At 42.4% G+C, this 22,721-nt stretch overlaps 1 protein-coding gene and 2 long non-coding RNA genes across 4 annotated transcripts in view; 1 reads left to right on the top strand and 2 right to left on the bottom strand.

The window, feature by feature from the left end:
* Positions 1–20,377, bottom strand: part of LOC306837524 (uncharacterized protein) — a 61,571-nt gene extending 41,194 nt beyond the window's left edge. Inside the window, exons 1-3 of one of the 2 annotated variants that reach the window (XR_013780937.1) lie at positions 20,131–20,377; positions 19,868–19,960; positions 19,003–19,279 (exon numbers count right to left, since the gene is read on the bottom strand). Coding sequence is in view for 1 of the 2 variants with exons in the window: in XM_079365258.1 (XP_079221384.1) it covers positions 19,868–19,960; positions 20,131–20,232 (195 nt within the window). In the remaining variant the exon portion in view is untranslated. Of the gene's footprint in view, positions 1–19,002; positions 19,280–19,867; positions 19,961–20,130 lie in introns of those variants that run through there. The other variant, XM_079365258.1, reaches the window with a different exon arrangement.
* Positions 2,925–4,292, top strand: LOC306837166. Its single transcript, XR_013780881.1, has 3 exons — positions 2,925–3,170; positions 3,351–3,443; positions 4,016–4,292. It is a non-coding gene; the product is annotated as an uncharacterized lncRNA (long non-coding RNA).
* A 3-nt stretch (positions 20,378–20,380) lies between the features above and the next one.
* LOC306837535 lies at positions 20,381–21,771 on the bottom strand. Its single transcript, XR_013780946.1, has 3 exons — positions 21,701–21,771; positions 20,751–20,795; positions 20,381–20,644 (listed from the first exon to the last, which is right to left on the bottom strand). It is a non-coding gene; the product is annotated as an uncharacterized lncRNA (long non-coding RNA).
* Positions 21,772–22,721: the final 950 nt, after the last annotated feature.

The raw sequence follows: 22,721 nt of genomic DNA, 5'->3' as shown, positions 1-22,721 counted from the left end.
ATGTTAACCGGTAGGCAGCCAAATGTCGCTATGCAGAAGTTCGGACAGATCTGTCTCACAAATAGGCCTAGAGATAACTGAAAGTGACACAGAGCGCGACTCAGGCGCAACAGGCACAATAAAAGCGGAGAAAGAAGAGCGTGAGAATGGAGATGCGCCTCTAGAGAGGCGCTATCCTGCCAGAGAGCGAAGAGAGCCAGAGCGTTATGGCGATTACATTTGTGGTTTCGGAGATGATATGACCAACATTGATTACTGCTATAAACTTTTATGTGATATCCCTTTAACATACAAAGAAGCTGTAAGTTCAGTAAACGCGAAGAAATGGCGTAATGCTATGGATGAAGAAGTGCAATCGTTAAATGACAACTCAACATTCACCCTGACCACACTACCCGAGGGCAAAGGTGTAGTGGGGGGAAGGTGGGTTTATGCCTTGAAAAAGAACACTGATGGAACAGACAAATACAAGGCTAGATATGTCGCAAAAGGATTTAGTCAAAAACAAGGCGTAAATTATGACGAGACCTTTTCTCCAACAGCGAGCATGACGAGCGTAAGAGTTTTTGTACAAAAAGCGGTGCAGAATGATCTGATTGTCCACCAGATGGACGTGAAAACCGCATATTTGCATGCGCCAATTGAATGCGAGATATACATGGATCAGCCAGAAGGTTATGAAATAAAATCTGGAGATAATGGCGATAATGACACACTAGTATGTAAACTAAACAAATCCCTGTATGAACTAAAACAGTCAGGACGCAATTGGAACAAGATGTTGCATAACTATCTGTGTGAAATGAAGTTTGTGCAAAATCCAGTTGACCATTGTGTCTATAGTAAAGTCACTGAGAAAGTGAAGATTCACATAATCATATGGGTTGATGATTTAATTATTGCTGCTAGTGATGAGAAAATCTTGAAATGTGTCAAAGAAATGCTGAATTCCAAGTTTCAAATTAAAGATCTTGGCAAACTCTCTCATTTTCTTGGTATTGATTTTGTACAAAATGGTGACACTGTCAAAATGTCTCAGAGCAAGTATGTACAAAAAGTTCTGGAAAGATTTTCTATGTTAAACTGTAAACCAAGAGCAACCCCACGTGAACAAAAACTTGATTACAGTAATGATGCGGAAGACATGGATGATGTCAGGAAATACAGAGAGGCAGTAGGGAGTTTAATTTACTTAGCAACCTGTACAAGGCCAGATTTAAGTTTTGTTGTGAGTAAACTGTCTATGTATTTCAACGAACCTTTTTCTGATCAATGGGCAATTGTGAAGCATGTTTTACGATATTTGAAGGGAACCCAAGACAAAGCATTGTGTTTTTGTAAATATGCAGAGGACAACCTGATTCATGCCTACAGTGATGCAAATTGGGCTTCTGATGTTGATGATAGAAAGAGTACGACAGGGTACTGCATCAGCTTAAACAAGAACGGTCCACTGGTTTCTTGGAAAACCAAACGACAGCCAACAGTTGCATTATCTACCTGTGAGGCCGAATATATGGCATTAGCTGCGACAATGCAGGAATGTTTACATTTAAAACAGCTGATTAAGTGTTTTGACGGTCAAGGTTACAAATGTTGTGTCTATGAAGACAATCAAGGAGCTATAGCTTTAGCCAAAAATCCAGTTCATAGACAACGCTGCAAGCATGTCGACATAAAATAGCACTTTGTTAGGTCCTTAGTGAATGATGGTGAAATACACCTTAAGTACTGCCCAACCAATGATATGGTTGCAGATGTGTTAACGAAGCCTGCTACTAAGTTAAAGCTGGAAAGGTTTAAGATGTTTATGTTTGGAATATGAAGTGTCTGCATTTTTCTGTATGCATGTTCATAAGATGGAATTTGGGAAATGTGAGCAAGCGGGGGTGTTGAGATTTGTGCTCTAATTTCATTTTGTGTTGAGATTATGCCCCCTGTCTGTATTTGTTTTTCTATTTTGATTTCCCATGTGTTGTCATGTGTTGCGTGTCAGCTCCGGCACTCCGGAGACTACCTGTATGTGTGTTTGAATGCGTGTTTATAAGGATTATATAGTGTTTTATACCTCATAAAGAGTTTTATCTCGCGCTATCGCGAGTGACTCTGGTTGAAGTTCAGGCACCAGATCCTGTTGGTGTTGAGCTTGCCCTGTTTTGTTGAACTCCATCATCTCCGCCGGTCTCTGCCTCTTTCACACCCTCTCTCCTTCAGTAAAGCTGTCGATTAAGCAGTAAATGTAGATTCTAGGTTATAGATGGTCAGTGAATACATGCAGGAAGGTTAATATTGTTCCTGTGTTTATTTTAATAAAATGGCAGAATTTAAAATAATCTCATGTCTTGAATTTAATTATTGAAACGTAATTGTTTGTCAAATAATGGGTAGCCTATTCTAAATGTTATCTTGTTTTATTGGTCAGAGCTTTAATTCAATTGCAACTTGTCTGCATTTCTGGGTATTCTGGTACTTGCACTCACAACTTAATGTTATCATCTTTTGCAGATTGATCTTTTTTTTCAAGCTTCATGTGGCAGCCTCTTAGTGATTGTAAGTAATAGGTTATGTGTTTAATGCTGGTACAAGCTGATCTCTATCATTGTCATCCTTTTGATGTGATGTTATATATGCTAATTCTCTTTATTCTCTATTTCAGGACTATGAACGTGGCAGTGTAAAGAATGCAGTTTGGAACTATCTAGCAGGTATTTGTTGTTGCAGCATTTTAGGCAGACTCACGGGCATTTAAGGGGCAGTTATCGCTATCCATGTCCATATGCAGATTGCCCATGCAGGTTTTAGTACATGGAGTAAGCTACTAAATCATACATACAAAATTCATGGTAAACAGCAAACTCCCAAAACAGCAGAAGTAGCTACATTCAAGTGTCATGAACAGAGGCCCATGATTGAGGAATTCCAGCAGAGTGAAGTAAGTTAACTTGTAACTTGTATTGATATTTAACTGTAAGAAAATGGTAATTTTTTCTAAAGATTTTTAAAAATATATTTTTCAGATTAATGAGGAGTTCTTGCGGATCACTACAAAGCCACTGAAGTCAAAGTTTATGTCACAACTGGACCACTTTTCACTCAAGTTGATGCAGATCTTCAAAAGCAAAGGAGTGAAGGGGCAACAAATCAAAGACGTTCTGGCAAAAATAGATTTGGTAAGTAGAAATACTCGAACCGTTTTTATATATATATATATATATATATATATATGTATGTGTGTGTGTGTTAGTTTATCTTGTTTTTTCACACCCTCTAGTCAACTTTCCCCCCTCCCTGTGCCACTGTTGCACCAATATTTAGCCAAATTCTGTTTTGATTTTTCACCCCTGCTTTAGTGTGACGACATTGACACCAGGAGGGAGTGCATCCTGAGAAGCCTTGTTATCTACCTCAATGAAGATCCAGACACTTTCTTCGAGGAATATCTGGTAAGTCAATAGTTCGTCTTACACAGTAGCATGAAATAGTGTTACAGATTCATATTTACATATATTGTGGTCCTTTGAGCTCAACACACTACAACTTTTTGGCATTTTGTAAACAATGTGGCTCTTTGAATTTTTATTTTGGTTTGAAATCACTGGTAGGTGCAAGAAAAGACAGAGTCAGAGTCTCCTAAGCTGATAGTGGCAAATGGTCGGAGGCCCTGTGGAGTAAAACAGCTATTTCTGTCCCACAGGTCCATCTCTATAGGGATGTGGTTGCCTAAAGGATCATTTAGCAGCAATTGCATTATGTTCATGGCTGCTTGCTGAAGTTATTTACTGGCCCAATGTCAAACATATTATTTTATATATATATATATATGGTTAACTTTCCAATCACATTTAACTCATGATAGATACATGATTGATTTGACAAGCAATGAGGACTTAAAAAAAAAAAATTCAAATTCATATATAACACATTACAGATGCATGCCACAAAACAGTTGATTTTCTGTTAGTGGTGTTCAGCCTTTTATCTAATACAAGTGTTATGTTTTTGTGTTGTTGTTCAGGCCTCCGCCACTGAGGATGCAGAAAGGGACATTGATCCTCACGGTCATGGGGATATACATAATCCGTGGAGATGGCGAGAGGCAGCCAGAGGATGTGGGAGTTGTTATCGAAGGCATCAAAGTCCTGAGCAACGTGGACAGTGTCATCATGGGGGTCATAATGATGTTTGGGCTCATTTATGCCCTGGATCTAAACTTTCCAGACAACCTCAAGTACACATTTGAGTTTTTCTAGAAGATCCTAATGAACCTGGATGGGCACAAGCTGAACACAAAGATACAGCAGCTGAAAAATGAGGTGAACACTTGTTGGCAAAGTTCATCATCGGATCTTTATTTTTGGTTGTATTGTTCTTGCCTTCATTTTCACCCCATATAAAGACACTCTATGACCTACAACATTTTGGACTTGAGAATTGGACTCAGAATTGACTTAAGTTACAGGGAAGAAGAGGCTGTTTATTGAACTGCTGGAAGTACACGATCAACATCATATGCAGTCATGGGGAGTGGAGAGAGATTACGGGGGTTTAGACTGGATGAACAGTTTGCTCACTTTACCTCCACATTTTATCTCTGAGTGTGACTACCCTCCACACTTCTCACATCCATTGTCTCCTCCATCACTCATGTCAGGATAAATGGAGTTCGTTTCATGTTTTGTTTTTACTGGCTTACATTCAAAGGACATTTTCTACTAGCATCCCATTAATATCAGATTCCTGGTCTGTGAATGTTAATTTTCTTATTTTTGTTTGTTGCCAATTTGATCCATGGGAATTTAGTTTTTGCCTTGTTTTCTTTTCTTTATCTCTAGTACATTAAGACTAATGGCTTTTGTAACGACTGTTTCATTAACTCAACAATACTTGTCAGCTTTTCAACCTTTTCTGTTAACTGCTGTATTGTGTCCATTTTAGGTTTTCTTCCTGTGCTTTCCTCCTTCACGCTAGGACACTGAGTTGCATTTATCTCAACCTGAGTACTGTGCACATTTGTGTGCTTTTGACGAGTGACTGGACCATGGCGACGCTGTCTTTCACTTTCATCACTCATCACCTTTTTCAGTTGTTTCAGGATAGCTTCATCAGTGACTGTAGTATCTTCAAGCAGTGGTTTTAGCTCCCTTTGAATGTCACCATGTCTGTGCCCTAGACCTTGATATACAGTGTGGAGAAAAACATCTTGGACCGTGCTGGCAGAGTATTTTATGTCTGTGTCTGTGTGTTTCGAAGCAAGCAAGATCTTCTGTTTCAGTCCTATGACTCTATATAAGAACTGTTGGGGTGTCTCATTGTCATTTTGTTTGGTGCACATTAACTCTTGGAAAAGCTCTGTGTTGTTTTGTTCACCAAGGTGAGAGTGTAGGAAGTCTTTAAGCTCCTCTACTGTAAGTTCATCTTTGTTCATTAGCATGTCCTTGACATTTCCAGGCTTGATGACTTGGAGGACAGCTCTGACAATTTCAGCATCACTAAACTGTTCTTTAAAAGCTTCTTTTATCTGGCGACAAATGTTGTTGTAACTAATGTCTGACCCCTGGTCTCCAATCTGACCCCCTTGAATCTTAAACTCTCTACGATGGAGATAAGACAGGTCTCTTAAGGAAAACCCATTGTCATGTGTTACATGTTTTGAGTGCTCAACAGGACTTTTAGCTGAATGTTGTGATACATTTCTACTTTGTGACCTGGACTGTGTCATTACAGGTGGCTGACATGCAGACTGATCAACGGATGTGGGCATGTACTGCATAATTTTCTGATTGAGCTCTTAAGTAATTTCTGCAGCTCTGTGTCATTCGCAACTGTACGATTAACATCTGCATGGTGAGTTGCCCTACCAAAAACAGGCTGTCTCTCATCTTCATCATCTACATGTAAAGCTAACTTGACATTACCCTTAGCTTGACTCTGTGCAATACCATCAGCATTAAACTGATCATCTGAATTTACTTTGGCTGCTATTTGTAATAGTGGCTCAGATACACGACTTTGAATGACTTCATCCACTACATCTTTCAAATTCATTGTTACAAACCCTGATCCTCGGATTCTAACAAGGGCTTACTGCACATGAAATTGCTGATGTACTCAAAGCAACTGTCTTCATCCCCGAACTTGGGTCGAGCCTGGTCCCCTTCTCCCATCGGACCGAGAGTCTTGACGATCTGGAACACTTTTTAGCTTGCTCAATTTCCAATCAAATTTGAGTTGGGCATGATGTAAATCAATTTAGCTTAATAACCAAAATAATTTCATTTCCTTCTGCAGGTGGTTAAGTGTTTTATTCCTTCTGCAGAAGTCTTGACTTCAACGTGCTGATTTATGGTTTGTTAAGAAGCCAAACAAACAAACTCCTTAGTTACTTCATCAGCTCTTAATACGCTGAGTTAATCTTTATAGTCTGTTACTGTTTACCTAAAAAAAAAGGGGGTCGACAATCCTGCAGGACGTCCAGTACTTTTGGTCCAATCAGGGCCTTCTACTCCTGCTTTAACATCCAGGTTTGACTGAAGAACAGCACTCTGCTAAAGATCAGACGTCACTCAGAGTCGTGGTATTTAAATGTAATAGAACAACCTCGAGTGAATTGAAATATTCTAAGCTGAGAAACAGAAATGTGACGAGTGACGATCTTCACTTTGACGTTTAAATACTTAGCTGACAACGCCCTCTGTTTCCATCTCTTGAAGTTCTGTTGATATCTATTTTTTGTTCCTGTAAAAAGCTCTGTTGATCCTGCTGGGGGAGGTTCTGGTGGCTGCTCTGGGTCCCTGAATGCACCACGGCACCAATGAATAAAGAGATAAGAGATTAAAACTGGCTGAGAATCATGTCTTCATTTTATCTCTCAAAACATTTAATGTTAAATGAACAGATAATTGTTGTCTCGCTGTAAGTGGATTGACATTAAAAAAGCTGATGTGTCCAGGGGTGACAAACAAACATGCAGATAGAGAGTCAGAAAAATAGAATGAAGTTACACAAAGTCCAGAGTAGGTCAAATGGATTTTAAGACCCAGAGAGAAGTGGTGATGAAACAATTCTCTGTTCGCTGTTTATCAGTGAAAAGCCATTTCATCTACAGCCCTGTCCATCCATTCACTTTTCTAGACTACATCTAACTCACAACCTGTGTACCTACCTACCTACCTACCATTGTGGAAGTGGTGAGTAGACAAGCATTAGATCACAGGTGTCAAACTCCAGTCCTGGAGGGCCAGCTTCCTCAGACTTTTAGATGTCTCCCTGCTCTAACACACCTGCTTTAAACCAATGTGTTGTCATCAAGCTCTGCAGAAGCCTGATAACGAGTCACTCATTGGATTCAGCTGCGTCCGAGCAGGGAGAAATCTAACAGTCTGAGGAAGCCGGCCCTCCAGGACTGGAGTTTGACTCCCCTGCATTAGATGGACAAATGGGAAACGTGTAGCCTTAAAACTTATCTCTGAAGTCCAACAAACGAATGAAGTGGGGTCAGCTTGAATATTTCATGTCCATCTCAAGTATACAGCTCTGTATATGATAGATAGGTGGGGAGCTTGGTAGTGTATGCAGATAGATTTAGTAAGATAGGGAGTGCACACCTAAAGGTGCATTAGTGTGCTAACACACAATAACAGACCGAACATCAACAGACCTTTCCAAATCTTTTGTTATCTATGCATTGGCACACCTGGCTCCAACCACCTGGAGCCTTGGCTTTATAACCAGCATGAAACCAGGACTCCACCTAGTGTTACATTTCTGAATTACATACAAAATACTCTGAATTTCCCTCGGGATCAATAAAGTATCTATCTATCTATCTATCTATCTATCTATCTATCTATCTATCTATCTACTCAAAGCAAACAGAGATTTCTCAAACCGAGATAAATGAACAAGTAAAGCCCAATTAGCTCCAAACGGTATTATCTATCTCTGTAAATATCTATTTAGTCTATGTTTCTATAGGCTATATGTTGGTTTGCATATTTTGTCCGTGTGCTTCCGTGCGCGTGTATCTGTGCTTACACGTGTATATGGTTGGATGGTCGGATTCGTCCGTGCGCGCGCGCAGACACACACGCACACGCTGCACGCTGTGTTGGTGTCCGATGGACGGATGAATCCAACCACCCAACCAGCCCTTTGTGTTTGGGTGCGCGTGCGTGCGTGCGTGCGTCTGTCCGTTTACACACACACACACACGCTGCAGGCTGCAGGTTATGTTGGTGTCAGACAGATGGACCACTCGGACCATCCAACCAACAAGCCCTGTGTGTGTTAGGGTGTGCGTGCGGGTGTGTGTTTGTGCAGGCTGGTTGGTCTGACGGTCGGATTCATCTGTCCGTCACACCAACGTAGCCTGCAGCCTGCAGCGTGTGTGTACGCTCCAGGCTGCAGGCTATGTTGGTGTCAGACGGACGAACCACTTCGACCATCCAACCAACTCGCCCTCCTATCTAAAGTGCATGTTTTGATGATTGTGGGGGGAAACCCACGCCTCAAGGGAAGAACATGCAAACTCCCCACAGAGGCCCCGACCCCCCTGGAACACAAGGTCCCAGAGAGTTCGTAAGTGTTTGCAGGCTGGTTGGTCGGATTCGTCCGTCGATCGGACACCAACATAGTGTGCAGGCAGCCTGCACCCAGCACGCACACACACATGCTGGAGGCTGCACTATGTTGGTGTCAGAGGGACGAACCACTTGGACCATCCAACCAACTAGCCCTCCTATCTAAAGTGCATGTTTTGATGATTGTGGGAGGAAGCCGGATTACCCGTGAACCCACACCTCAAGGGAAGAACATGCAAACTCCCCATAGAGGCCCCCCTGGAACACAAGGTCCCAGAGAGTTCTTTTTAATGTTTGGTTTGAAAGAGCCTCTACTTATAACCTCGGTTGGCTTGTTCTGTGACGTCAAGAGTCACGTCATTAATTAACTGCGCGTGCAGAAAGCCTCTGTACAGTCTAAACACGTTGTGACGTCACGCTCCGGCTCCAATATGGTCTAAAACCGATGGGAGGTGGTGAAGTAAACAAACAAAGTATAGATAATAAATACATGTGTAACCTCCTGCCTGATAAGAGGGGGACACGTTCTGTCCTTAACAATGTCCGAACATCAACAGAACTTTCCATATCTTTCATTATTCATACTGTTGAGATTTGTGCTCTAATTTCATTTTGTGTTGAGATTATGCCCCTGTCTGTATTTGTTTTTCTATTTTGATTTCCCATGTGTTGTCATGTGACCTAACCTGTGTAATTAGTGACCCTACAGGTGAACTTAATAAAAGTGCGTGTGCCCGCAATGCGGATGTTCACAGCAAAGAGAAGTTCATGTGTGTTTGTGTCTTCGTTTGAACGCTGCGTAAAAAGTTGTTCTGCTAACAGGTTATGGGCCCAAATCTCATAACGCACAGTGAGATTTACTTGTCGGGTGAGAGTCGCGACGTTTACAGCGTGCACCTGAATTCTGTGTGAACCTGCAACATGAGCAGAAAGTAGCCGCTGGGCGAGACTCGTTGTTGACGGTGACGAGAGAAATTATGAACTGTGGGAAACGACATTTTTGGGTCACCTTTGTCTACAAGGCTTGAAGGACACAATCCTAAAAGAGCCCATCGCCGATGATGTGGAGGAGGAGGGGGAAAATGCCGAGGCTTACGCGGAGCTCATTCAGTTCCTGGATGATAAGAGCCTGTCGCTTATAATGAGAGAAGCAGCAGATGATGGCCGCGCAGCGCTAAAGATTCTCCGAGAGTACTACGATGGAAAAGGAAAACCAAGGATTATTAACCTGTATACCGAGTTAACCTCTTTGCAAAAATCACCAAATGAGAGCGTCACCGAATATATAATCAGAGCAGAGACTGCAATCACTGCCCTCAGAAAAGCAGATGAACAATTAAGTGATGGCCTTCTGATAGCGATGGTTTTAAAGGGGCTACCAGAGACTTTTAAACCCTTTGCAATCCATATAACCCAGACTGACGATCAGTTCACTTTTGCTGAATTTAAGACGAAGCTGAGAAGTTTTGAGGACAATGAAACCATGCGCGCAACAGCTTTTGAGGACAATGTGATGAAGGCAAGAGCGCATTATGAATCAAAGCATGATCGAGAGGGAGCGAGTGGACGTAATACGGACATTGTGTGTTACAAATGCGGCAACAGAGGCCACATAGCCAGAAACTGTGTGCGCAAACAGTGGTGCCATCAATGTAAAAGTAACACTCACAACAGTGCAAGTTGTAGACGGAGGAAACAGCGGGACAAAGCACAGAGAGTTTCAGAGAAGACTGGGTGTAAGGAGTTCGCCTTCCAGATAAGTGACAAAGACGCGGAGAAGCAGGTGCCTGGTGTGAGAAGAGGGCTGATGGTCGATGCAGGTGCCACGTCACACATTGTCACAGACATTGCAAACTTCAAAAAGTTTGATGAAAGTTTCCAGGCTGGTACCCATTGTGTGGAACTGGCTGACGGATCCAGGTGCAATGGAGTGGCCAAACGCAGGGGTGACGCGGAGGTGTGGCTACTCGACAGCAAGGGACAATCATTCCGAACAATGCTGAAGGGTGCCCTGTACATTCCTACATACCCTCAAGATATCTTCTCCGTGAAGGCTGCTACTTCAAATGGAGCTACTGTGATTTTCAGCGAGAAGAGAAACGTCCTGCTACATAAAGACGGTACCAAATTCCCCATACATGTGCACAACAAACTTTATTATCTACACACAACAGAAAATGACTGTAATGACAAATGCAAGAAAAGCTTAGATCTGCAGGGCTGGCATGAGATTTTCGGACATTGTAATCTTGCAGATTTAAGGAGAATGTGTGATGTTGTTGATGGGATGGTCATTGATAAAAAGGGAGGCATACCTACCCCTAGTTGTGAGGTCTGCATACAGGGGAAATTTGTGCAAACCAGAAACAGAAATCTAGATCGAAGGGCCAAAGCGCCACTTGACATGGTTCATACTGATTTAGCCGGCCCCATAGATCCAATGTCTCTAGATGGTCACAGATACGCATTATCTTTTACAGATGATTATTCTAGTGCGGTATTTGTTTATTTTCTGAAAAAAAAAAGAGTGACACCGTGCAAGCTACTGAAAAGTTCATAGCTGATATGGCCCCTTATGGGACAATAAAATCGATGCGATCTGACAACGGGACTGAGTACACGGGCAGAGAGTTTCGGACATTGCTGAGCGAGAAAGGTATCCGGCATGAAACCTCGGCCCCATATTCCCCGCACCAAAACGGCACAGCCGAACGCAGTTGGCGAACACTGTTTGATATGGCCAGGTGTATGCTCATCGAGAGCGAGCTACCAAAATATTTGTGGACATATGCTGTCCAGACCGCGGCAGTCGTAAGGAATAGGTGTTTTAACAAGCGCACTAAACAGACACCTTATTACATGTTAACCGGTAGACAGCCAAATGTCGCTATGCAGAAGTTCGGACAGATCTGTCTCACAAATAGGCCTAGAGATAACTGAAAGTGACGCAGAGCGCGACTCAGGCGCAACAGGCACAATAAAAGCGGAGAAAGAAGAGCGTGAGAATGGAGATGCGCCTCTAGAGAGGCGCTATCCTGCCAGAGAGCGAAGAGAGCCAGAGCGTTATGGCGATTACATTTGTGGTTTCGGAGATGATATGACCAACATTGATTACTGCTATAAACTTTTATGTGATATCCCTTTAACATACAAAGAAGCTGTAAGTTCAGTAAACGCGAAGAAATGGCGTAATGCTATGGATGAAGAAGTGCAATCGTTAAATGACAACTCAACATTCACCCTGACCACACTACCCGAGGGCAAAGGTGTAGTGGGGGGAAGGTGGGTTTATGCCTTGAAAAAGAACACTGATGGAACAGACAAATACAAGGCTAGATATGTCGCAAAAGGATTTAGTCAAAAACAAGGCGTAAATTATGACGAGACCTTTTCTCCAACAGCGAGCATGACGAGCGTAAGAGTTTTTGTACAAAAAGCGGTGCAGAATGATCTGATTGTCCACCAGATGGACGTGAAAACCGCATATTTGCATGCGCCAATTGAATGCGAGATATACATGGATCAGCCAGAAGGTTATGAAATAAAATCTGGAGATAATGGCGATAATGACACACTAGTATGTAAACTAAACAAATCCCTGTATGGACTAAAACAGTCAGGACGCAATTGGAACAAGATGTTGCATAACTATCTGTGTGAAATGAAGTTTGTGCAAAATCCAGTTGACCATTGTGTCTATAGTAAAGTCACTGAGAAAGTGAAGATTCACATAATCATATGGGTTGATGATTTAATTATTGCTGCTAGTGATGAGAAAATCTTGAAATGTGTCAAAGAAATGCTGAATTCCAAGTTTCAAATTAAAGATCTTGGCAAACTCTCTCATTTTCTTGGTATTGATTTTGTACAAAATGGTGACACTGTCAAAATGTCTCAGAGCAAGTATGTACAAAAAGTTCTGGAAAGATTTTCTATGTTAAACTGTAAACCAAGAGCAACCCCACGTGAACAAAAACTTGATTACAGTAATGATGCGGAAGACATGGATGATGTCAGGAAATACAGAGAGGCAGTAGGGAGTTTAATTTACTTAGCAACCTGTACAAGGCCAGATTGAAGTTTTGTTGTGAGTAAACTGTCTATGTATTTCAACGAACCTTTTTCTGATCAATGGGCAATTGTGAAGCATGTTTTACGATATTTGAAGGGAACCCAAGACAAAGCATTGTGTTTTTGTAAATATGCAGAGGACAACCTGATTCATGCCTACAGTGATGCAAATTGGGCTTCTGATGTTGATGATAGAAAGAGTACGACAGGGTACTGCATCAGCTTAAACAAGAACGGTCCACTGGTTTCTTGGAAAACCAAACGACAGCCAACAGTTGCATTATCTACCTGTGAGGCCGAATATATGGCATTAGCTGCGACAATGCAGGAATGTTTACATTTAAAACAGCTGATTAAGTGTTTTGACGGTCAAGGTTACAAATGTTGTGTCTATGAAGACAATCAAGGAGCTATAGCTTTAGCCAAAAATCCAGTTCATAGACAACGCTGCAAGCATGTCGACATAAAATAGCACTTTGTTAGGTCCTTAGTGAATGATGGTGAAATACACCTTAAGTACTGCCCAACCAATGATATGGTTGCAGATGTGTTAACGAAGCCTGCTACTAAGTTAAAGCTGGAAAGGTTTAAGATGTTTATGTTTGGAATATGAAGTGTCTGCATTTTTCTGTATGCATGTTCATAAGATGGAATTTGGGAAATGTGAGCAAGCGGGGGTGTTGAGATTTGTGCTCTAATTTCATTTTGTGTTGAGATTATGCCCCTGTCTGTATTTGTTTTTCTATTTTGATTTCCCATGTGTTGTCATGTGACCTAACCTGTGTAATTAGTGACCCTACAGGTGAACTTAATAAAAGTGCGTGTGCCCGCAATGCGGATGTTCACAGCAAAGAGAAGTTCATGTGTGTTTGTGTCTTCGTTTGAACGCTGCGTAAAAAGTTGTTCTGCTAACACATACATTGGCACACCTGGCTCCACCTATAGTGTTACATTTCTGAATTACAAACAAAATATTCAAAGCAAACAGAGATTTCTCAAACCGAGATAAATGAACAAGTAAAGCCCAATTAGCTCCAAACAGTATTATCTATCTATCTATCTCTGTAAATATCTCTTTAGCCTATGTTTCTATAGGCTATATGTTGGTTTGCATATTTTGTACCTGTGCTTCCGTGCGCGTGTATCTGTGCTTACACGTACAACTATTTGGTTGGATGGTCGGATTCGTCCGTGCGCGCTTGCGCACACACACGCGCGCGCGCACACGCACACGATGCACTCTATGTTGGTGTCCGATAGACGGACGAATCCAACCACCCAACCAGCCCTGTGTGTTTGGGTGCGCGTGTGTGTTTCGTCTGGTTGGTTACATGGTCGGATTCGTTTGTCCGCCTACACACACAAGCTGCAGGCTGCAAGTTATGTTGGTGTCAGACAGATGGACCACTCGGACCATCCAACCAACAAGCCCTGTGTGTGTTTGTGCAGGCTGGTTGGTCTGACGGTCGGATTCATCTGTCCGTCGCACACCAACATAGCCTGCAGCCTGCAGCGTGTGTGTAGGCTCCAGGCTGCAGGTTATGTTGGTGTCAGAGGGACGAACTACTCCGACCATCCAACCAACTAGCCCCCCTATCTAAAGTGCATGTTTTGATGATTGTGGGAGGAAACCCACGCCTCAAGGGAAGAACATGCAAACTCCCCATAGAGGCCCTGACCCCCTGCAACTCAAGGCCCCAGAGAGTTCTTTTTAATGTTTGGTTTGAAAGAGCCTCTACTTATAACCTCGGTTGGCTCGTTCTGTGACGTCAAGAGTCACGTCATTAATTAGCTGCGCATGCAGAAAGCCTCTGTACAGTCTAAACACGTTGTGACGTCACGCATCTGCTCCAATATGGTCTAAAACCGATGGGAGGTGGTGAAGTAAACAAACAAAGTATAGATAATAAATACATGTGTAACCTCCTGCCTGATAAGAGGGGGACACGTTCTGTCCTTAACAATGTCCGAACATCAACAGAACTTTCCATATCTTTCATTATTCATACATTGGCACACCTGGCTCCACCTAGTGTTACATTTCTGAATTACAAACAAAATATTCAAAGCAAACAGATTTCTCAAACCGAGATAAATGAACAAGTAAAGCCCAATTAGCTCCAAACAGTATTATCTATCTTTGTAAATATCTCTTTAGTCTATGTTTCTATAGGCTATATGTTGGTTTGCATATTTTGCCCATGTGCTTGCGTGCGCGTGTATCTGTGCCTACACGTGTATTTGGTTGGATGGTCGGATTCGTCTGTGCGCGCGCGCAGACACGCACACGCTGCACGCTGTGTTGGACTGCGGTCAACGACAGATGAACGAATCCAACCATCCAACCAGACCTGCGTGAAGTTGGCCCCCCACCCCACGCAAAACTTCGGGATCAGGTACCTGATTTTTGTCGTCTCCTTGGTTTGACTTGTCAGTTAACAGGTCGACGGAACAGGACGGGCTTTCTTGTAGTCGTGATCCAATGATAAAGTTGAGACTGTACAGAGGCTTTCTGCAGGCTGATTAATGACGTGACTCTTGACGTCACAGAACAAGCCAACCGAGGTTATAAGTAGAGGCTCTTTCAAACCAAAAATTTAAAAGAACTCTCTGGGGCCTTGTGTTCCAGGGGGGCCTCTATGGGGGAGTTTGCATGTTCTTCCCTTGAGGTGTGGGTTCACGGGTAATCCGGCTTCCTCCCACAATCATCAAAACATGCACTTTAGATAGGAGGGCGAGTTGGTTGGATGGTCCGAGTGGTCCATCCGTCTGACACCAACATAGCAGCATGCACACGCACGCACGCGCACCCAAACCCAAAGGGCTGGCTGGGTGGTGCGGTGGTGTTCGTGCCATAACACCCAGGGAGCTGCGTGTTCAGACCCAGCTGGCGCACCCCCGCACTCTGCTGGAGGCGCTGGAGCTGGCGTTGGAGAGGGAGATTATTGGAGGGCCCGCAGGATGTGACCACAATGGCGGTGGACCTGCTGTGAGATCTGCGGTTCAAGTGAATCCAGGTTGGCCACATCAGCGTGAGGTGCCCTAGGCGGGCTGATGATCAGGGAAACGGCCCAGGGTCTGCGTAGACGGGACGATGCAGACCCTTGCCCCTGTGTCCCGCATTGCCCCGTGTACGGACGGCGGAGCCCAGCAACACAGACGGGGGAACCTGGCTCCACTCCCTCCAAAAGCAGATGACACCATTGAGTCTGCAAGGGTGGTGGGCTGGACTCACTCGGGACAACTTCTGCCATGTCCCTGTTACACTGGCGGAGACCCAGCGCATAGCCAGGGGTGACGACTCGATTGACTCGTTATCAGGCTTCTGCAGAGCTTGATGACAACACATTGGTTTAAAGCAGGTGTGTTAGAGCAGGGAGACACATAAAAGTCAGAGGAAGCCGGCCCTCCAGGACTGGAGTTTGACACCTGTGATCCAATGCTTGTCTACTCACCACTTCCACAATGGTTGGTAGGTAGGTAGGTACACAGGTTGTGGGTTAGATGTAGTCTAGAAAAGTGAATGAATGGACAGGGCTGTAGATGAAATGGCTTTTGACTGATAAACAGCGACCAGAGAATTGTTTCATCACCACTCCTCTCTGGGTCTTAAAATCCATTTGACCTACTCTGGACTTTGTGTAACTTCATTCTATTTTTTCTGACCCTCTACCTGCATGTTTGTTTGTTACCCCTGGACACATCAGCTCTTTTAATGTCAATCCACTTACAGCGAGACAACAATTATCTGTTCATCTAACAATAAATGTTTTGAGAGATAAAATGAAGACATGATTCTCAGCCAGTTTTAATCTCTTATCTCTTTATTCATTGGTGCCGTGGTGCATTCAGGGACACGGAGCAGCCACCAGAACCTCCCCCAGCAGGATCAACAGAGCTTTTTACAGGAACAAAAAATAGATATTCAACAGAACTTCAAGAGATGGAAACAGAGGGCGTTGTCAGCTAAGTATTTAAACGTCAAAGTGAAGATCGTCACTCGTCACATTTCTGTTTCTCAGCTTAGAATATTTCAATTTACTCGAGGTTGTTCTATTACATTTAAATACCACGACTCTGAGTGACGTCTGATCTTTAGCAGAGTGCTGTTCTTCAGTCAAACCTGGATGTTAAAGCAGGAGTAGAAGGCCCTGATTGGACCAAAAGTACTGGACGTCCTGCAGGATTGTCGACCCCCTTTTTTTTTAGGTAAACAGTAACAGACTATAAAGATTAACTCAGCGTATTAAGAGCTGATGAAGTAACTAAGGAGTTTGTTTGTTTGGCTTCTTAACAAACCATAAATCAGCACGTTGAAGTCAAGACTTCTGCAGAAGGAATAAAACACTTAACCACCTGCAGAAGGAAATGAAATTATTTTGGTTATTAAGCTAAATTGATTTACATCATGCCCAACTCAAATTTGATTGGAAATTGAGCAAGCTAAAAAGTGTTCCAGATCGTCAAGACTCTCGGTCCGATGGGAGAAGGGGACCAGGCTCGACCCAAGTTCGGGGATGAAGACAGTTGCTTTGAGTACATCAGCAATTTCATGTGCAGTAAGCCCTTGTTAGAATCCGAGGATCAGGGTTTGTCACAATGAATTTGAAAGATGTAGTGGATGAAGTCATTCAAAGTCGTGTATCTGAGCCACTATTACAAATAGCAGCCAAAGTAAATTCAGATGATCAGTTTAATGCTGATGGTATTGCACAGAGTCAAGCTAAGGGTAATGTCAAGTTAGCTTTACATGTAGATGATGAAGATGAGAGACAGCCTGTTTTTGGTAGGGCAACTCACCATGCAGATGTTAATCGTACAGTTGCGAATGACACAGAGCTGCAGAAATTACTTAAGAGCTCAATCAGAAAATTATGCAGTACATGCCCACATCCGTTGATCAGTCTGCATGTCAGCCACCTGTAATGACACAGTCCAGGTCACAAAGTAGAAATGTATCACAACATTCAGCTAAAAGTCCTGTTGAGCACTCAAAACATGTAACACATGACAATGGGTTTTCCTTAAGAGACCTGTCTTATCTCCATCGTAGAGAGTTTAAGATTCAAGGGGGTCAGATTGGAGACCAGGGGTCAGACATTAGTTACAACAACATTTGTCGCCAGATAAAAGAAGCTTTTAAAGAACAGTTTAGTGATGCTGAAATTGTCAGAGCTGTCCTCCAAGTCATCAAGCCTGGAAATGTCAAGGACATGCTAATGAACAAAGATGAACTTACAGTAGAGGAGCTTAAAGACTTCCTACACTCTCACCTTGGTGAACAAAACAACACAGAGCTTTTCCAAGAGTTAATGTGCACCAAACAAAATGACAATGAGACACCCCAACAGTTCTTATATAGAGTCATAGGACTGAAACAGAAGATCTTGCTTGCTTCGAAACACACAGACACAGACATAAAATACTCTGCCAGCACGGTCCAAGATGTTTTTCTCCACACTGTATATCAAGGTCTAGGGCACAGACATGGTGACATTCAAAGGGAGCTAAAACCACTGCTTGAAGATACTACAGTCACTGATGAAGCTATCCTGAAACAACTGAAAAAGGTGATGAGTGATGAAAGTGAAAGACAGCGTCGCCATGGTCCAGTCACTCGTCAAAAGCACACAAATGTGCACAGTACTCAGGTTGAGATAAATGCAACTCAGTGTCCTAGCGTGAAGGAGGAAAGCACAGGAAGAAAACCTAAAATGGACACAATACAGCAGTTAACAGAAAAGGTTGAAAAGCTGACAAGTATTGTTGAGTTAATGAAACAGTCGTTACAAAAGCCATTAGCCTTAATGTACTAGAGATAAAGAAAAGAAAACAAGGCAAAAACTAAATTCCCATGGATCAAATTGGCAACAAACAAAAATAAGAAAATTAACATTCACAGACCAGGAATCTGATATTAATGGGATGCTAGTAGAAAATGTCCTTTGAATGTAAGCCAGTAAAAACAAAACATGAAACGAACTCCATTTATCCTGACATGAGTGATGGAGGAGACAATGGATGTGAGAAGTGTGGAGGGTAGTCACACTCAGAGATAAAATGTGGAGGTAAAGTGAGCAAACTGTTCATCCAGTCTAAACCCCCGTAATCTCTCTCCACTCCCCATGACTGCATATGATGTTGATCGTGTACTTCCAGCAGTTCAATAAACAGCCTCTTCTTCCCTGTAACTTAAGTCAATTCTGAGTCCAATTCTCAAGTCCAAAATGTTGTAGGTCATAGATTGTCTTTATATGGGGTGAAAATGAAGGCAAGAACAATACAACCAAAAATAAAGATCCGATGATGAACTTTGCCAACAAGTGTTCACCTCATTTTTCAGCTGCTGTATCTTTGTGTTCAGCTTGTGCCCATCCAGGTTCATTAGGATCTTCTAGAAAAACTCAAATGTGTACTTGAGGTTGTCTGGAAAGTTTAGATCCAGGGCATAAATGAGCCCAAACATCATTATGACCCCCATGATGACACTGTCCACGTTGCTCAGGACTTTGATGCCTTCGATAACAACTCCCACATCCTCTGGCTGCCTCTCGCCATCTCCACGGATTATGTATATCCCCATGACCGTGAGGATCAATGTCCCTTTCTGCATCCTCAGTGGCGGAGGCCTGAACAACAACACAAAAACATAACACTTGTATTAGATAAAAGGCTGAACACCACTAACAGAAAATCAACTGTTTTGTGGCATGCATCTGTAATGTGTTATATATGAATTTGATTTTTTTTTTTAAGTCCTCATTGCTTGTCAAATCAATCATGTATCTATCATGAGTTAAACGTGATTGGAAAGTTAACCATATATATATATATATATATATATATATATTTATAAAATAATATGTTTGACATTGGGCCAGTAAATAACTTCAGCAAGCAGCCATGAACATAATGCAATTGCTGCTAAATGATCCTTTAGGCAACCACATCCCTATAGAGATGGACCTGTGGGACAGAAATAGCTGTTTTACTCCACAGGGCCTCCGACCATTTGCCACTATCAGCTTAGGAGACTCTGACTCTGTCTTTTCTTGCACCTACCAGTGATTTCAAACCAAAATAAAAATTCAAAGAGCCACATTGTTTACAAAATGCCAAAAAGTTGTAGTGTGTTGAGCTCAAAGGACCACAATATATGTAAATATGAATCTGTAACACTATTTCATGCTACTGTGTAAGACGAACTATTGACTTACCAGATATTCCTCGAAGAAAGTGTCTGGATCTTCATTGAGGTAGATAACAAGGCTTCTCAGGATGCACTCCCTCCTGGTGTCAATGTCGTCACACTAAAGCAGGGGTGAAAAATCAAAACAGAATTTGGCTAAATATTGGTGCAACAGTGGCACAGGGAGGGGGGCAAGTTGACTAGAGGGTGTGAAAAAACAAGATAAACTAACACACACACACATACATATATATATATATATATAAAAACGGTTCGAGTATTTCTACTTACCAAATCTATTTTTGCCAGAACGTCTTTGATTTGTTGCCCCTTCACTCCTTTGCTTTTGAAGATCTGCATCAACTTGAGTGAAAAGTGGTCCAGTTGTGACATAAACTTTGACTTCAGTGGCTTTGTAGTGATCCGCAAGAACTCCTCATTAATCTGAAAAATATATTTTTAAAAATCTTTAGAAAAAATTACCATTTTCTTACAGTTAAATATCAATACAAGTTACAAGTTAACTTACTTCACTCTGCTGGAATTCCTCAATCATGGGCCTCTGTTCATGACACTTGAATGTAGCTACTTCTGCTGTTTTGGGAGTTTGCTGTTTACCATGAACTTTGTATGTATGATTTAGTAGCTTACTCCATGTACTAAAACCTGCATGGGCAATCTGCATATGGACATGGATAGCGATAACTGCCCCTTAAATGCCCGTGAGTCTGCCTAAAATGCTGCAACAACAAATACCTGCTAGATAGTTCCAAACTGCATTCTTTACACTGCCACGTTCATAGTCCTGAAATAGAGAATAAAGAGAATTAGCATATATAACATCACATCAAAAGGATGACAATGATAGAGATCAGCTTGTACCAGCATTAAACACATAACCTATTACTTACAATCACTAAGAGGCTGCCACATGAAGCTTGAAAAAAAAGATCAATCTGCAAAAGATGATAACATTAAGTTGTGAGTGCAAGTACCAGAATACCCAGAAATGCAGACAAGTTGCAATTGAATTAAAGCTCTGACCAATAAAACAAGATAACATTTAGAATAGGCTACCCATTATTTGACAAACAATTAAGTTTCAATAATTAAATTCAAGACATGAGATTATTTTAAATTCTGCCATTTTATTAAAATAAACACAGGAACAATATTAACCTTCCTGCATGTATTCACTGACCATCTATAACCTAGAATCTACATTTACTGCTTAATCGACAGCTTTACTGAAGGAGAGAGGGTGTGAAAGAGGCAGAGACCGGCGGAGATGATGGAGTTCAACAAAACAGGGCAAGCTCAACACCAACAGGATCTGGTGCCTGAACTTCAACCAGAGTCACTCGCGATAGCGCGAGATAATACTCTTTATGAGGTATAAAACACTATATAATCCTTATAAACACGCATTCAAACACACATACAGGCAGTCTCCGGAGTGCCGGAGCTGACACGCAACGCAGCGGACCCAGCGGAAGCACACACATTGAATAAAGTAAAACTACATGGGCAGACATTACATGCATTTATCTCCGACTGTCGAGTCAATAATCTTACCCGCTCACGCTGGTCCTCACGTTCATCCCGGCCTGACTTATGTTATATAATAAGTGAGGGCAAATTCGTTCACCTCACAATCATCGTGCAGTTTTCCGACTGCCGTGTTCATTTCTGGACTATTAAACTAGCGGCCATGTTGGAGGTTACCAAGCTAGCACGCAAACTCGGACTTTAAAAGTAAAGTTCACCCCCACAAACATTACACGAATTGTGGTATATAGCACTGAATACACCAGCGGTACAGTCTACAGTATTACAGTTATAAAAAACAATTAATACTTACCAAAGACCGAGCTCCAACCTGCTGCAGGTTTCCCGATTACGGTTGATGTGGTCTAATCCAGCCGAAAGACGTTATGTCCGCGAAGATTATGCGCATGCGCAAAGGGCGGCTCCAAATTCTGAACTCATTTATTTTGCGTTAATCAACATCAAATCAATCCCACAGGATCAATTATGAGAAAGTTTATGTTTCACTGACTAAATATATCTGTCTATATTTTAAAACTCGATATTTTTTAATAAATTCAACAATACTTAAGTGTGTCACATCTAAGAAGGGCTTGAATCAGTTTTTTGAGTGTATTAATAATAATCTTCTATAATATGCTTTTGTCCAACCAGACGAAACACACACGCGCACCCAAACACACAGGGCTGGTTGGGTGGTTGGATTCGTCCGTCTATCGGACACCAACATAGAGTGCAGCGTGTGTGCGTGTGTGCGTGTGCGCGTGTGCGTGTGTGTGCATGTGCATGTGCGTCTGCGCGCGCACGGACGAATCCGACCATCCAACCAAATAGCTGTACGTGTAAGCACAGATACACGCGCACGGAAGCACAGGTACAAAATATGCAAACCAACATATATTGGGGCGGCAGTAGCTCAGTCTGTAGGGACTTGGGTTGGGAACCGGAGGGTCGCCGGTTCAAGTCCCGGCACGGACCAAGTCCGGAACCTGGTCTGGTAGCTGGAGAGGTGCCAGTCCATTTCCTGAGCACTGCCGAGGTGCCCCTGAGCAAGGCACCGAACCCCAAAACTGCTCTGGATCGCTCGCTGTGGGCAGCCCCCTCACTCTGAGACCTCTCCATTAATGCATGTCACTAGAACCCTGTTTGTGCATGAGTGTGTATCTCGGCCTATGTGTGTGTTAGACAGAGTGTAAAAACTGAATTTCCCCTCGTGGGATTAATAAAGTGTAAATTATTTATTATAGCCTATAGAAACATAGACTAAAGAGATATTTACAGATAGATAGATAATACTGTTTGGAGCTAATTGGGCTTTACTTGTTCATTTATCT

Source organism: Symphodus melops, assembly GCF_947650265.1.
Source record: "Symphodus melops genome assembly, chromosome: 16".
In the NCBI taxonomy this organism is placed as follows: domain Eukaryota; kingdom Metazoa; phylum Chordata; class Actinopteri; order Labriformes; family Labridae; genus Symphodus; species Symphodus melops.
Note: the sequence above shows the minus strand (reverse complement) of the source record. Positions and strands in the feature narration are given on the sequence as shown.